General features: G+C 33.8%; 4 protein-coding genes across 4 annotated transcripts; 2 read left to right on the top strand and 2 right to left on the bottom strand.

Annotated features, from left to right (window-relative positions):
- Window positions 1–6,250: 6,250 nt before the first annotated feature.
- LOC126672680 (uncharacterized) lies at window positions 6,251–6,688 on the bottom strand. The gene has a single exon (XM_050366634.1). The coding sequence runs from the start codon at window positions 6,686–6,688 to the stop codon at window positions 6,251–6,253; it is 438 nt and encodes a 145-aa protein (XP_050222591.1).
- A 56-nt stretch (window positions 6,689–6,744) lies between these two features.
- LOC126672681 (uncharacterized) lies at window positions 6,745–7,891 on the bottom strand. The gene is made up of 2 exons (XM_050366635.1): window positions 7,211–7,891; window positions 6,745–7,164 (listed from the first exon to the last, which is right to left on the bottom strand). The coding sequence occupies exons 1-2, from the start codon at window positions 7,889–7,891 to the stop codon at window positions 6,745–6,747; spliced, it is 1,101 nt and encodes a 366-aa protein (XP_050222592.1).
- Window positions 7,892–9,230: 1,339 nt separating this feature from the next.
- LOC126672682 (uncharacterized) lies at window positions 9,231–10,464 on the top strand. The gene is made up of 2 exons (XM_050366637.1): window positions 9,231–9,430; window positions 9,519–10,464. Exons 1-2 carry the CDS (start codon window positions 9,231–9,233, stop codon window positions 10,462–10,464), a joined length of 1,146 nt encoding a protein of 381 aa, XP_050222594.1.
- Window positions 10,465–10,688: 224 nt separating this feature from the next.
- On the top strand, window positions 10,689–11,471 carry LOC126672683 (uncharacterized). The gene is made up of 3 exons (XM_050366638.1): window positions 10,689–10,982; window positions 11,077–11,245; window positions 11,302–11,471. Exons 1-3 carry the CDS (start codon window positions 10,689–10,691, stop codon window positions 11,469–11,471), a joined length of 633 nt encoding a protein of 210 aa, XP_050222595.1.
- Window positions 11,472–16,853: the final 5,382 nt, after the last annotated feature.

Genomic DNA, 16,853 nt, shown 5'->3' on the forward strand with positions numbered 1-16,853 from the left:
CTGACTGTCATGTACTCTATCCAGATTGGAATGGACATGCCAACTATATGGGTGATCAATGGCAAGCTAGTGAAACTTATGGTTGGAACGATACTTGGGAGAACTTCAATGAAAATTTGAACTTTAATTCAAGTTATCACCCACATAAAAACGAATGGGATTTCAATTCCAACTTTGATAATGAACCACAACAATCACCGGATTTTCAGCAAAATTGGAATGTGGATGAAGGAAGCAAGATTGACGAATTCATTGAGGAGATGAGAACCGGTTTCCAAAATCAAGCCGCCGTCAACCACCGTCTTGAGATACAAATTTCTCAATTGGCTATTTTGATTCAAAATATAGCTCAAGATGGTCTACCATCTACAACAGAATCAAATCTAAAAGAGCAAGTAAAAGTAATTGAGCTTCGAAGCGGAAAATCACTTGACAATCCATATGTTACGAAGGTGGTTCAAGTTGACGATGTGCCGATCAATGAGATAGCTGAAATTTTATATGTCAATGCCTTAGTTGGACATCATCCAACAAAGGTACATGTAGAGGTCGAAAAAGAACAGTGTGAGGATGGTGAACTTGAAACTCCGATTTTCCACCCAATTACAACATCCATGAGCTTAAATAATGAAAGTGGAGAGCAATTTGGTATTACGGTACTCTACGAGGAATTTAACAAAGCCTTTGATTTCAAAGATCCATTCTTAGAAGGGTTTGATTCCGAGTATGATGGAAATAATACTAAATATATGAATATGCTTCATACTCCTCATGTTCCCTACTATAGAGTACAAGCATACTCTATATCATCCGAGTTTTATTTGAAGGAGCCAACAAGGAAAAAAAGGGAGAAGATGCTACCAAGACGGCTTCCTCATGTTAGGTTTTATTTTTAGCAACCTTACGCGAAGAGTCTAGCTTTAGACTCTAACTATAGCGCACTTGGGAGGCAATCCCAAGAGGTATTATTTTTCTTTCATCTTACACTCATGTTTTTCAATTTTTTTATTTCATTACACTGAGGACATTGCATGAAATAGTGTGAGGATGGAGGAAAAACATATCGTTTAGTTAGGATTTTTATTTATTTATTATTGTTTGTTTATTTATGTTTTCTTAGGTTTAGTTTGTGTTTGTTTTTATTATTATTGTTTTTCTTGTGTTTTTGTGTTTTAGTAGATAGTATTAAGGTGTTTTAGGATATTCGTAGTTTTTTACAATGCCTTGTATCGCTTTAAATCTTTGTCTTTCAATTATGAAAAAAAAAAGTGTTAGTTGATTTGGTGTTATCTTTTAAATTTGTCAATTTTAGATTTCCCCGAATCAATGAATGTATGAACGCAATTTCTTAATTCGACAATTGATAAGCGATGCTTGCTTAATGACTTAATAATTCATTGACATAATCCGATGAAATAAGGGTGAATTCAAAATTTAGACTTGTTCAAATCGTTGAAACATAATTGAATAACTTGATGCGGATTCATGACATGTTGATTGTTTATTTTTATAGTCGTTTTTAAACTTTTGGCATAAGTAGCATAATTTTTGTAAGAATTGAGTTTATGGCATAACACTACACACTTTTGAGAGTTTTGAGCTTAATTTCCTTGTTGTGAGTGTTGATTTCATGTTTTATTCCTAGAACTTGCTCGGTGTCCGTTTAAAGTTACACGATTGAGTTTTCAACAATTAGATGATTATGGCAATTAGGTATAACCTTTCTTTTAGACCACTTAAATAGACTACCATTTATCCCTTAGATTACACCAATTTGAGCCTTAAACCTTTTTATTGTTTTTACCGTATTTTACCCTTTACCGTTCTATGTTTTACATCTTTTGTTTACCTTATCGACTTAATATATTATTTGTTATGACTATGATGAATATAGGTGATTCAAAACTCAAGATTAGTGAAAAGAGAAAGTGAACTACATTATGTTTAAAAGATTAAGTTTGCGCCTTGGAAAAAAAAATTGAAACAAAAAAAAGAGATAGAAATTTGCAAGCAAAAGCTTCAAAAAGAAGAAAAAAATTCTGAGATTGCAAAAAGCAATGAGTAGAGCGTAATTCAAAAAGAAAAGAAAGTTAAGAGTTCACATAAACGCAAAAGCGGAGTTAGATCGACCTAGAAGTTAATAGTAGTAATAAATAGTTTATTAAGTTGATAATTAGCCTTTGTTTTATCCTTTTTACCTACCCTTTACCTTAACCACGTTACAACCCCAATAAAGACCATATGATTTTTGTTGATTACCGAATCAAGTAGCGGAGTCCGGGACTATGAGCAAGCTTATGGTGAGTATTCATGTTTTCAAGTGTGAGTTTTTCTTTTGATTATATATACCCTAAACACTTGTTATTATATTGATGCCATTAGCTCGGATTCTACTAAATTGTGCTATGATTTGCTTAAGTGGAAAAAAATTGATTATTTTCCATGTCCCGCAAGTGATAGTGAAGCTTGAAGTGTGATTCAATTTGACCTTGTACTAATGAGTTAGTAACCGTTGTTATATTGAATTATGTCATAAAATTATTATTGTTATTTGATTGCATCATTATTTAGTTGTCGGTTTTAGAAGGTTGTTTTTCATATTATTCATAGGGTCGGGGATTTCTTTGATTGATTTATTGTTAAGTTATATGCTAATGATTTCTAACATATTTTGTAGAGTAAGATTTATTTCTTGCTTGAGGACAAGCAAAGGTTAAGTGTGAGGAGGTTTGATAGGAGTATTTTACTCCTATATTTAGGGTCGATTTTACTCGGTTTTCATCATGTGTAGTATTGTTTTTATACATTATTTGGCGTTTTTACGTTTAATAGTGTTTGTTAGTGTTTCAGTGGAAATTAGGTGAAAAACGACTATTTGGGGCAAATTTATGGTGGATTGCGTGTACGAGTAAAAAGCGTAGCTTGCGGACGAAGAAATTGAAGATTCACGAACGAGATTGAGAAAAATGGGTTGTTCCCGTTCGAAACAAAGGTTTCACGAACGGGAACCATGCAGAATGAGCATGAGTCTCGAACGAGAAGGCTTTGTCTCGTTCGGGACTCAAGAAGAAATCAACATCTCAAAGCTCTCGGGTTCAAGTTTTTTCGAACGTGAATAAGGCTCCCGTTCGGGAACCATGTTAAATTTGGGCATGTCACGAACGGGACTATGGTTTCCCGAACGGGAAAGAAGGAAAATACACGTGCAGCAGACTTTGAATTGGACTGAAATTCCTCCTCAAATTACAATTACAATTCCTATTACAAATTGATTTGTAATACGAATTAGAAGACTCCGGAACTTCTCCTACTATATAAAGACCTTGTACTAGACTCAATTTAAGATGTAGAATAATTTAGATTACATTAGTTATAATTTAGTTTTCATTAAATAGCTTTTTAGTTTAGTTTTTTCCAGCAGTTTATAAGTAGTTTATAATTAGTTTCTGCAAGACGATTGTTGAAGATTTCAAGCTTAATCAAGACGATTCTTTCCGAAATTGACAACTCCGGTATTTATTGTTTAATTATGCTTTCTTCTTCTTCATCCTTCTTGTTTTGTTTCAGTTTTATTATGAGTAACTAAAACCCTTGTTCGAGGGTTGATATGAACTTATAAATTGGTAATTATTTGGATTGGATGGATTAGTATTAATTCGTGTCTTAATTATTAATCTTATTGTTTGGATTAAATTAGCTACTTAGTTCATGATTTTGTGTTTAATTAACTAATTGAGAGATTGTTAATTAAATAGACATAGATAATTAAGAACTTAGAGAAAAACGCCGTGAGAGCGGGTTGGAATTTAGGTAGTCATTGAGTTTGCTTCATAATTATAATTTGATTATTTAATTCAGTTTTAATATCGTGAGAGCGAGTTAATAATTGGTTAGTTAATTAGGTTGTGATTTTATTCGGATCTTTGAGACTTGAGAGGGCGGGATTCGGTGCTTTAGAATAGCTCGATTCACGATAAAATCACTAAAAAATCCTATTCCATAATTTTACTTATTTATTTGGGATTATCAATCCTTGAGCTTTTTAATCTTATTGTTTTAAATCATATTTTATTATTTGTTTTCAGTTTATATTAGTTTAATTAAATTACAAATCCTATTGATTTTTCTAGTTAGCCGATTAAAGAATATTTGAAATTAGTGATTAAGTCCATTGTCTCTGTGGGATCGATACTTGGTCTTCCAAGTTATATTACTTGAGCGATATCGTACACTTGCGATTATTCACCAACAATGGGACTGACCTTACTGATGATATTCCAAATAAGAAGAATATGGACGCTGATGTTGTTACTCCAGTTCCTTCTAAAAGGATTGTAAAACCTAGTTTTTTTTAATGAAGTCGCCATTTTTGAACGAGTTTGGCTCATCTTCAAGCTGCATTATGCCGAAGCCAACTATTGGCAGCGTTCGTATTTGTCCATTGACGATAATTGCATTTTATTTAGTGATGTTACTAAACAAGGTATTGTTTGGAAATGGCTGGTAGAAGGCAATCCTAAAAGCTCCAGGTTCATATGTCAACGTATTCTATGTTTATCCTTTTTTTTCACTTAAGTTTTTTAATTTGTTTTTCTTTGTGTTTTTGGGAAGAAAATAAATGATCCAAAGTTTGACATATTGCGTCCCCGTCTTTGTCTTAGCGTGGTTGACATTGAAATAAAAAGTTGGTCTTACAATCTTTTTCACAGTGGACAGCCTATTATGTCTTCTGTTAGTATCTTTTTTCTTATTTTTTCTTTTTATTATTTTATTTGTTTGTCATTTAAATTACTCATGATAGCAACAATAACCATAAGTTGACTATATATCAACTTAACTTTTTTTTTGTTTTTTTTGCTGCATGTAGATGTTTTGCTTTATTATCTGAGGAAAAATATGAAAAGCGGATGTGTTGCAAACAACAGATGCACGACTACTGACAATTTTTTTGATCGACGTATTCAAACCATATACGCTTTATACATGAAAAAGCAAGATACGTAACTTGTTTCTTCGAAAAATACAGTGGCTGACTACATTAACGGTGGTCATATGCGTTGCAACGCCAAGTGGGCTGATGTTGATGATGTTCTTTTCCCGATCAATTACGGTAAAAATTGGCATTGAATATTGGCTCGGCTGAACTTCAAGGAACGATGCATCTATGTCTATAATTTGTTGAGGTCAGTTCGAAGTGACTCATCAGCAATTGAGCTTGTTAACTTATCGTGTGTTGCTTCCGCTCTTCCTTGAAGCTATCAACTTCTTTGATTCTCGAGATGACATCGATACTACCACCGGTCCTTACGAGGGAAAGAGTATAACTGACCCATTCAAAATTGAGATTGTGGAGAACTTACCCATTCAAACTGATAAGTAAGTCTTAAACTTTTTACAATTTTTATTTAGTTGGATTTTTTAAAGTTATGGTGACAGAATATGAACTTAATGTTAACCGTATGTGAACCTTATGTCATCCTTATCTCTTATATCTTTTTTATCATTTTATCTTACTTTTTGCAGTGATTGTGGAGTTCATATGTTTGCCGCTGCTGAGCTTTTTGTTGATGGAAAAGTTATGGGGCAAGTTTTTAGTGTCAAAGAACACCGTGCTCGTTACACTTCGTCATTGTATTTTTTATGCTCGTTGGAAGGACGAATCTTTAATTATCAGTGAAGATGAAGCTCCTCTGAAAATCAAGAGGGTGGTTTCTTAGGCATTTTGCCTTTTAGGATTTTATTTTGTTTTTGTATTGGAAATATATCTGAATATTATTGCACTATCGTACTTTGGATGTTATTTTTCTTATTTTGTTTTTTCTTTTTAGTATTGTAAATAGAATTTATGTTTTTAATTCTACTTTCACTATTTTTCTCTCTTTTATTTTATTTTTAGTCTTCTATACAGTTACACACTTATTTGTTTATGTAACTTTTAAATATTAATTAAAAGTTACAGTTATTTTATACCTAATATAAAGCATATTTGAACATAACTCTATACAACTCAAACTTAAGGACTATATGTGAACTTAATATTAACCTTATGACAACTTAAAAAAAAAACAAATCAACAAGTCTTTTTTACTTTATTACATATATTGTGGATTGCATTAATATATATGACATTTCATATATGAAGAAATTGAAATTTATATTACATTAAAACTTCAATATGTCTTTTAAGTGAAATGTATTTGAACTTCAAAAAAATCTTATATCAACCTGAAGTGAACTTTAGTAAATTGAATCATTTTTTCTTAGACATATTCCTGCATGTCTTCACATTGCGTCCATATATATGACATCTGCTGCACTTGTTATGATTTGTAGTTTCTCCAGCAGATCTAATTCTTTTCTCCCTAGGCTTTCCCAACTTTATTCTTCCTTGTGGTGTATTAACAATCTTTTGTGCCACTTCTTCCGGGACATTCCACAAACTCTCATCTACCACTGGATATACTGCTTCTTCATAAGTCTTCAGTATTGTTTCTTTTGTGAAATAATGCAAACAAAATTTGTAAGGATCTTGATTGAATTCTTTGAATATTGCCATTGCATGTGGGCAAGGAATTTCATCAATGTCGAATTTCCTACATGTGCATGTTCTTTCTTTGAGGTCAACAATGAATTTTGTTGTATGATCATAGACTGTATTCACATTGTCATTCGAATTTGAAACTTGCATTTTCAGTTAAATTTCAGAAACTCATATGTGAACAATATGTTAACCGTATGTGAACTTTACTTATTTAATTTGACATAATTAAACCATACCACTAATTTCAGTGATTGAATGTAATTGTCATTCAAGATATCTTCTGTTCCTTTTGATAGGTTTGCGAAAGTTGATCGTGGCAAATGCATATTCGCGTAGCTCCATTCTTGCACCATTTTTCTTAGGTACTCAAGTAGTGTAGTGATTGGGAGATCCTTACCTGCCTTTATTCTGGAATTCACTGATTCTGCAATATTAGTTGTCATGACTTTGTGCCTGTTATTTTTGCGATGTGCTCGTGCCCATTTTTTATAATCAACAGCTTGTAGGTAAGTCTTTAAACCTCTGCACTTACCGTCAAGTTGCTTCATGTAGTAGTCAAATGCCTCAGTCATGTAGGCTTTTGCTGCCCCATGAAATGCTTCTCGTAGCTGTTTTGTTGACTTCTTGAAGTTTTTTAACATTGTTGAATAAATGGAATGTGCACAATACATGAGAAGCTTCTGGAAAAACACCAATGGCTGCATTTTTTATGCTTTCATGTCGATCAGAGACTATACACATGTTACTTCGCATATGAAATGCATCTCTAATTCTCCTCATAAACCACTCCCAAGATTCATCGTTTTCAGAATCCACTACTGAAAAAGCTAGAGGAAATATTTTACCATTTCCATCTTGTGCAAATGCTGTTAAAAGCATACCTCCATAAGCTAAAGTAAGGAAAGTGCTGTCAACAGCAATTACCGGAATGCAGAACTCCCATCCTTTTATAGACGCATTTAATGCCATAAAAACATAAAAGAAGCTGTTGTCATCTTTTAATTCCAACTTGACAAACGAACCCGGATTTGCAACCATTGGCATGTACAAGTAGCTTGGTATTAATGAAAAGGAGTCACAAGGTTTTCCTCTTACCATTTTTTGAGCTACTACTTTTGATCTGTAGGCTTTAGAGTAGCTCATTTTTATTCCATGATCATCTCTCATGTCTCTCAAAATATCAGCTGGTTTGTAAACAATTTTGAGGTTGGTGTACTTGGATTTAATGTATTCACCAATTACACTTGATGTTGCTTGCCTTTGATCACTAGTTCTCACAACCATTGAGCAATTGTGGTTGATATTAAGTTTTCGAATGATAAAAATCTGTTGTTCCTTTTCTTGAAGCATTAAGTTTCCATGTGCAATTTGTATCCAAACAACTCAAGAAATATTGCCTTTCACATGATCTCCGTACCTTGAATTGAAAATGGTTGTGGATTGCATAAGAGCTCAAAATTGATTTCAAAACATCTTTGTTCTTGTATGACTATCCTTCTTTGATTTCTCTACCTCTTGTGTCTGTTATTATATTATCATCTTTGAATTTACTTTCCACTTCATCTTCATCATGTGTGAACTCATTGTTCAAAAATGTAGCATAGCTTATCACATCGGACACATGTTCTTTCCTTTTTTCACTTGTTGAGCCAACCTCATGTGTTGATCTTGATGCATTTGCTGATTCTTGTCCTGACTGGACGTCTGCATTCGATACATTGAAAGTTGAGTCAAAGAATGCCACTTCTTTTCCGAACGATATGAATGAAATGCATAATGGGTACATCATGTAATATGGTGCATTCTTTTTCAGCTCTAAGTAGAATGACAAATTTCCATTGTCTGTTATTTTCATTGGTGGATAATTGTTTTTGACTTTGTACTTGATCTCCAGGCAAGTTGACATAAGGTTGATATTGAGTTGCTTTGACGGTATTTCCAATAAACTGTTATAGTCACTGTTTTCTTTAACCAATATTCCCATTAGTTCAAAATTTACAGACTCCATGTTTTGATTTTATTCTCCATTATAGTGAACAAATATCAAAATACTCTGTATATCTGTTTTTATCACAGAAATATAATGAAAAAATCATTATTCAAAACAGTTACAGTTAACAATGTAATGCACTTGAAACCATCTAATTTCATATTCATGTAATCTTACTTTAATAAATCAAAGTTTTTTCTGTAGAAATTGAATCACATGATCTCCGTACCTTGAATTGAAAATGGTTGTGGATTGCATAAGAGCTCAAAATTGATTTTAAAACATCTTTGTTCTCGTATGGCTATCCTTCTTTGATTTCTCTATCTCTTGTGTCTGTTATTATATTATCATCTTTGAATTTACTTTCCACTTCATCTTCATCATGTGTGAACTCATTGTTCAAAAATGTAGCATAGCTTATCACATCGGACATATGTTCTTTCCTATTTTCACTTCTTTTTCAAATTAAGAGACAATATGATTCAATTTCTACAGAAAAAACTTTGATTTATTAAAGTAAGATTACATGAATATGAAATTATATGGTTTCAAGTGCATTACATTGTTAACTATAACTGTTATGAATAATGATTTTTTCATAATATTTTTATGATAAAAACAGATATGCAGAGTATTTTGATATTTGTTCACTATAATAGAGAATAAAATCAAAACATGGAGTATGTAAATTTTGAACCAATGGGAATATTGGTTAAAGACGACAGTGACTATAACAGTTTATTGGAAATACTGTCAAAGCAACTCAATATCAACCTTATGTCAACTTGCCTGGAGATCAAGTACCAAGTCAAAAACAATTATCCACCAATGAAAATAACAGACAATGGAAATGTGTCATTCTACTTGGAGCTGAAAATGAATGCACCAGATTACACGATGTACCCGTTATGCATTTCATTCATATCGTCCGGAAAAGAAGTGGTATTCATTGACTCAACTTTCAAAGTATCGAATGCGGACGTCCAGTCAGGACAAGAATCAGCAAATGCATCAAGATCAACACATGAGGTTGGCTCAACAAGTGAAAAAAGGGAAAGAACAGTTGTCCGATGTGATAAACTATGCTACATTTTTGAACAATGAGTTCACACATGATGAAGATAAAGTGGAAAGTAACTTCAAAGATGATAATGTAATAACTGACACAAGACATAGAGAAATCAAAGAAGGACAGTCATACAAGAACAAAACTGTTTTGAAATCAGTTTTGAGCTCTTTTGCAATCCACAACCATTTTCAATTCAAGGTACGGAGATCATGTGAAAGGCAATATTTCTTGAGTTGTTTGGATACAAATTGCACATGGAAACTTAATGCTACAAGAAAAGGAACATCACAGATTTTTATCATTCGAAAACTTAATATCAACCACAATTGCTCAATGGTTGTGAGAACTAGTGATCAAAGGCAAGCAACATCAAGTGTAATTGGTGGATACATTAAATCCAAGTACACCAACCTCAAAATTGTTTACAAACCAGCTGATATTTTGAGAGACATGAGAGATGATCATGGAATAAAAATGAGCTACTCTAATGCATACAGATCGAAAGTAGTAGCTCAAGAAATGCTAAGAGGAAAACCTTATGACTCTTTTTCATTAATACCAAGCTACTTGTACATGCTAGTGGTTGCAAATCCGGGTTCGTTTGTCAAGTTGGAATTAAAAGATGCCAACAGCTTCCTTTATATTTTTATGGCATTGAATGCGTCTATAAAAGAATGGGAGTTCTGCATTCCGGTAATTGCTTTTGACGGCACTTTCCTTACTTCGGCCTATGGAGGTATGCTTTCAACAGCATGTGCACAAGATGGAAATGGTAAGATATTTCCTCTAGCTTTTTCCTTAGTGGATTTTGAAAACGATGAATCCTGGGAGTGGTTTATGAGGAGAATTAGAGATGCATTTTAGATGCGAAGTAACATGTGTATAGTCTCTGATCGACATGAAAGCATCAAAAATACAGCCATTGCTGTTTTTCCAGAAGCTTCTCATGTATTGTGCACATTCCATTTATTCAACAATGTTAAAAAAACTTCAAAAAGTCAACAAAACAGCTAGGAGAAGCATTTTATGGGGCAGTAAAAGCCTACACGACTAAGGCATTTGACTACTACATGAAGTAACTTGACGATATGTGCAGAGGTTTAAAGACTTACCTACAAGCTGTTGATTATAAAAAATGGGCACGAGCACATTGCGAAAATAACAGGCACAAAGTCATGACAACTAATATTGCAGAATCAATGAATTCCAGAATAAAGGCAGGTAAGGATCTCCCAATCACTACACTACTTGAGTACCTACAAAAAATGGTGCAAGAATGGAGCTACGCGAATATGCATTTGTCACGATCAACTTTCACAAACCTATCAAAAAGAGCAGAAGATATCTTGAATGGAAATTACATTCAGTCACTGAAATTAGTGGTATGATTTAATTATGTCAAATTAAATAAGTAAAGTTCACATACTGTTAACATATGGTTCACATATGGTTTCCGAAATTTAACTAAAAATGCAGGTGTCAAATTCAAATGACTATATGAAGACAGCCTATAATCATACAACAAAGTTCATTGTTGACCTCAAAGAAAGAACATGCACATGTTGGAGATTCGATATTGATGAAATTCTTTGCCCATATGCAATGGCAATACTTAAAGAATTCAATCAAGATCCTTACAAATTTTGTTCGCATTATTTCATAAAAGAAACAATACTAAGTATGAAGAAACATTATATCCAGTGGCAGATGAGAGTTTGTGGAATGTCCCGGAAGAAGTGGCACAAAAGATTGTTAATACACCACAAGGAAGAATAAAGTCGGGAAGGCCTAGGAAGAAAGAATTAGATCTGCTTGGGAAACTACAAATCATAACAAGTGCAGCAGATGTCATATATATGGACACAATGTGAAGACATGCAGGAATATGCCTAAGAAAAAATAATTCAATTTACTAAAGTTCGGTTCAAGTTGATATAAGGTTTTTTTGAAGTTCAAATACATTTCACTTAAAAGACAATATTGAAGTTTTAAAGTAATATAAATGGTAAAAAGGTATAAGAGATAAGGATGACATAAGGTTCACATACAGTTAACATTAAGTTCATATTCCGTCACCATAACTTTAAAAAATGCAACTAAATAAAAATTGTAAAAAGTATAAGACTTACTTATAAGTTTGAATGTGCAAGTTCTCCACAATCTCAATTCTGAATGGATTAGTTATACTCTTTCCCTCGTAAGGACCGGTGGTAGTATCGATGTCATCTCGAGAATCAAAGAAGTTGATAGCTTCAAGGAAGAGCAAAAGCAACACACGATAAGTTAACAAGCTCAATTGATGATGAGTCACTTCGAACTGACCTCAACGAATTATAGACATAGATGAATCGTTCCTTGAAGTTCAGCTGAGCCAATATCCAATGCCAATCTTTACCGCAACTGATCGGGAAAAGAACATCATCAACATCAGCCCACTTGCCGTTGCAACGCATATGACCACCGTTAATGTAGTTAGCCACTGTATTTTTCGAAGAAACAAGTTACGTATCTTGCTTTTTCATGTATAAAGCGTATATGGCTTGAATACGTCGATCGGAAAAATTGTCAGTAGTCGTGCATCTGCTGTTTGCAACACGTCCGCTTTTCATTTTTTTCCTCAAATAATAAAGAAAAACATCAACATGCTGCAAAAAAACAAAAAATAAAGTTAAGTTGATATATAATCAACTTATGGTTATTGCAGCTATCATGAGTAATTTAAATGATAAACAAATAAATAATAAAAAGAAAAAAATAAGAAAGATACTAACAGGACTCGCAATAGGTTGTCCACTGTGAAAAAGATTGTAAACCCAACTTTTTGTTTCAATGTCAACCACACCAAGACAAAGACGGGGACGCAATATGTCAAACTTTGGATCGTATATTTTCTTCCTAAAAACACAAAAAAAAACAAATTAAAAAACATAAGTGAAACAAAAAAAAAGGATCAACATAGAATAAGTTGACATATGAACCTGAAGCTTTTAGGATTGCCTTATGCCAGCCATTTTCGAACAATATCTTGTTTAGTGAAATCACTAAATAAAATGCAATTATCGTCAAATGGGCAAATACGGATGCTGCCAATAGTTGGCTTCGGCATAATGCAGCCTGAAGAAGAACCAAACTCGTTCAAAAATGGTGACTTCATTAAAAAAACTAGGTTTTACAATCCTTTTAGAAGGAACTGGAGATACAACATCAGGGTTAATAGAATCAGTACCGAAGTTTGCTTCTAAATAGTCAACCTACAAAAAAAGAACACTTTTAGTAACCTGATTTCAACTCAATAGTAACCTAATGTAAACCATCACATATAAAGTTAAACAATTAATAAAAATTAAAGAAAACAATACCTCCTCAGATTTCAATTTAGCAATGGATTCATATGCATTTTTTTCAACCTCATTACAGCACTCGTCTGTCAAAGTGCATGTTGGAGATCTTAAAATCACCTGACTTTCATGCGGAACCTAATAAATTGAACATATAAAAATTAAAAATTTTAACAAAACAACCCAATTTAAAAATATTAAATATACCTTAGAAGTCGAGGCGATAACATCATCAGCGTCCATATTCTTCTCATTTGGAACATCATCAGTAGGGCCAGTCCCATCACTAGCCTTCTCGTAAAGTAAATCTGCATCTTCCATTTTTTCAGAACTTTGTTCTTCACTAGAAGACTTACCTACATCTTCATTTTTTTCATCACTTTCTTCTCCATAAGAAGGCTCCCCTACATCTTCCATTTTTTCATCACTTTCTTCTTCATCAGAAGACTCCCCCTCTTTATTTTCTTTCCCAAAAGAAGTCTTAGTCTCAATTTCTTCAGTATGCGTGACCTTTTGAGCATCAACGGAATATTCAACTCCTCCTTCGATTCCTATAGAACTATTTTTCTTCGCGGGGTGATCACCATTTTTCTCTTTGACAACACTTTCTGTCTGCACACTATCATATACTTTCTTTTTCTAACTGAGAGTCTGTTACAGATATAAAGTTCATATTCAGTTACAAAAGCATAATATAAATACCATAAATTATATTTTACTAAAGGCCAAACTCATACTAAGGCCCTGCACTATACGATTTTTTTTCAAAAAGCCCTTATCTCGAAAAACTTATTTCTCCGGTCCTTTTACTTATTATTTCACGATTTTGATGCCCTTAACTGGCAAGTGTATCTCACTTGGTGTTAACTCATAAGATTTTCCGTTAACTAACCTAAATGACTGTTAACTAAATATATATATATTTGTATAAAAGAAGCACATAATGCCATGTCATTATTCTCTTTAAAAAGTACACAAAATTATGGGAGCAAACTGGCTATTTTACCATCTTCTCCCAAACTTCCATTTTATTCGTTTTCTCCAAATCTCAATTTTGAACAACACTGCAGCCCCCATGCCTGACCGGAGATATTACATTGCTAGAAGAGGATACGCCGAGGATACGACTTCTCGGTATTTTGGTGATCGGCACTGTTACTGCATCATCCGGACCGTCGCACTGCAACTTCCATCGCCATTGCCATTTTTGTTGCGCCGTGACTCAATTTATCCGTTGATTTATCTGTTTTCCATTCACATCCCTGTATAATCAAATTACCATGTCCATAACCCATCAAATGAAGCTCACCAATTCTTGCCACATATTGCAAAAGCTCTGTAATTATATAAAATCTTGCCACCTTGGACAAATTTTTTTAAAAATGCAAACTTTATGCTAAGATATTGATGAACAATTTTCCTTTAAGTATTCAGATTATTACCATGTCCAGAAGCCATCAAATTTTCTTTAATTTTCCTTAGTTTTTGTAAATTCTTTGCTGCATAAGCAAAAGAGATTTACTAAGCTCAAATGATTTACTAAGCTCTCTCTGTTGAAAATGCGTCTTAAATGATAAGAAAAACTCCTTTTACAGGATTATATTGGTTATAAATACAAACAAATGGAAGTTTTTCAGAAGTCCATAGGATTATATTGGTTATAAGTACGTCTCCTAACCTCTGCAATGAGAAGTTCCTCCTGCTGTGCATTTTCAGTTTTGTATTCTTGAAGACGAGCTGAAAGTGCTGATGAGTAGGAAACTACTAAATTGCAGAAAAAGGATTGTTGGTTCAAATAACAGTTCTTTGGACAAAATCCAACAGCTCAACTAATTCTAAAAGATTCATAATCCAAATCACTAGACTATCTCTAACTGGTTATACCCAAACAAGAAGCTATATCATAATGCTGCAGCTTATAACTAAAGATTAGGCTCAGAAAAGCTAGCAAAAACCCAGAGAAGCTTTGTCAAGAAAAAACCCAGAGAAGCCAGACCATAGCAACGCCGGTCGTATCTTTCGGCCGTGGGTAAATGTGACAGAGGCGAAGAAGTAGAGATGGAAACAGCGGCAGTGGGGTGACTGTGGAAGAGGCGCTGAAGGGACAGCTTCCGGTAGTAGTGGTGCTCACGATAGTACTGGAGACGGCAGTGGATGATAGGCTGTGTTGGTCTGTCGGATCACGGCGGGTAAGGTGGAAGCAAATAGAGGCTGATGGTGGAATATAGATATAATTAAATAATTAGGGTTACATAATTAGTAAGACACATGTTGATATATTAGTAGCTTTTCGTAGATCTGATGTGGCAAAATGTGAAAATAATGGGTTTTAAACTTTTTATGTCACTTACTTTTTCTATCACTCTCTCATTAACGACAAGTGGGCTACACTTGCTGCGTTCCGTCCAAATAAGGGCATCAAAATCGTGAAATAATAAGTAAAAGGACCGGAGAAATAAGTTTTTCGAGATAAGGGCTTTCTGAAAAAAAAAAAGTCGTATAGTACAGGGGCCTTAGTATAGGTTTGGCCTTTACTAAACCCTTAAAAGTATGGCAGATACATAAGAATCAGTGTTTTAAGTTTCCATAGAAGATTCAGGTTCAACAGAAGATCACTTAGCATCATGTTCACTGCCATCTCGAGAAGATGAGGCATCTACATTAGAATCATCAACTTTGTCCTGTAATTAGAGCAAAGCAGTACATAATAATAACGAAATGAAAACAATTGTACTAACATAAAACATTAACACTAAATGATAAAAGTACTAAATATAAAAATCAAAACAAATTACCTTTTTTGAATCAACAATATGAGTAAGCATCGCATCCAACGAATTTAAAACTGTCAAAACTTCAGAAAATTTGGAAGTGAAAATCCGTTTAAATTCCAATATGTCAGCTTGCATGGTCTTCTGACCAACCATCAAAAATCAAGCTTCTTTTCCATTTTACTTAAATCCAAAGTTCGCGGCATTGATTCAGAAGCATTCGATATATCAAATGCAGGACAATAACCGTCTTCATTCCCAACTTCTTGGCTAACATCAGAATCATTCACTTCCTTACCCTTACCCTTATTCTTTTTGAAAAAGTCACCTAAAGGAAGGGCATTCTTTTGTGCAGGGGCTGGAACAATAGATCAAAAACACCTATAGATATACCAAATGTGAACCCAATGTAAACCATGCATGAAAAAAAGCAAATGATAAATTCAATTTAAAAATCTGAAATTTAAAAATCTACAAACCTCATCAGATGCTATATCAACAAAGAGTTCTCTGTCGGCAGCAATGTATTTTGGATGAAAAAATGCTTTCCATCTCAAAATGCGCGGGATAGCAATTTTGTTCACTAGCTGAACGAAGGTATTTTTGGCTGCCGGACAGCACTCATAGAACCAGCATTGCAGTACATAAGGAAAACCAAGGAGGCGATAGTGGTAAGCATTGTCTTCAGCCTTAAGACATCCCGAAGTACGAACAACTTTTATGGACAGAGAATCAAACGTGCACTTGAATACATAAACACCCCACAGATAGTCATTAAAATCAGCAGAATCAACTACGTCAAAGTCTTTTAAAGGGATACGAGTAGTCTTTGGTGAAGCAAGCAAGAAATTGTGCAAAAATTGCATAAATGCGAGCTTAAACCCGTCCTCCTCGGAATCCCAACGCCTAGATATAAACAAATCCTGAAGGGTTTGTTTAGAAACCGATTGCAGCCCGCTGAAGTACTTGTCATAAAGGCCATATGCAACTTTTGGATAGACATATTTACTGCTGTCACCTTGACAGTTTAAACCTGACACCAGCGCAAATTCTTCAATGCCGAATTTCAGCCGACACCCGCCAACTTCAAACCATAACTCAGATTTGTTCAATTGTTCTGCCTCCCTCAGTAACAAACAGTGGA

Source organism: Mercurialis annua, linkage group LG3 (genome assembly GCF_937616625.2).
Source record: "Mercurialis annua linkage group LG3, ddMerAnnu1.2, whole genome shotgun sequence".
NCBI classification, from domain to species: Eukaryota; Viridiplantae; Streptophyta; class Magnoliopsida; order Malpighiales; family Euphorbiaceae; genus Mercurialis; species Mercurialis annua.

Coding starts and splice junctions, on each gene's coding strand:
- LOC126672682 (XM_050366637.1), top strand. CDS start 9,231: ATGGGAATATTGGTTAAAGACGACAGTGACTATAACAGTTTATTGGAA. Junction 9,431..9,518: donor AATGCACCAGATTACACGAT/GTACCCGTTATG, acceptor GCGGACGTCCAG/TCAGGACAAGAATCAGCAAA.
- LOC126672680 (XM_050366634.1), bottom strand. CDS start 6,688: ATGCAAGTTTCAAATTCGAATGACAATGTGAATACAGTCTATGATCAT.
- LOC126672681 (XM_050366635.1), bottom strand. CDS start 7,891: ATGCTTCAAGAAAAGGAACAACAGATTTTTATCATTCGAAAACTTAAT. Junction 7,165..7,210: donor TTTTTCCAGAAGCTTCTCAT/GTATTGTGCACA, acceptor AAAAACTTCAAG/AAGTCAACAAAACAGCTACG.
- LOC126672683 (XM_050366638.1), top strand. CDS start 10,689: ATGTGCAGAGGTTTAAAGACTTACCTACAAGCTGTTGATTATAAAAAA. Junction 10,983..11,076: donor TTCAGTCACTGAAATTAGTG/GTATGATTTAAT, acceptor CTAAAAATGCAG/GTGTCAAATTCAAATGACTA. Junction 11,246..11,301: donor TCAAGATCCTTACAAATTTT/GTTCGCATTATT, acceptor CATTATATCCAG/TGGCAGATGAGAGTTTGTGG.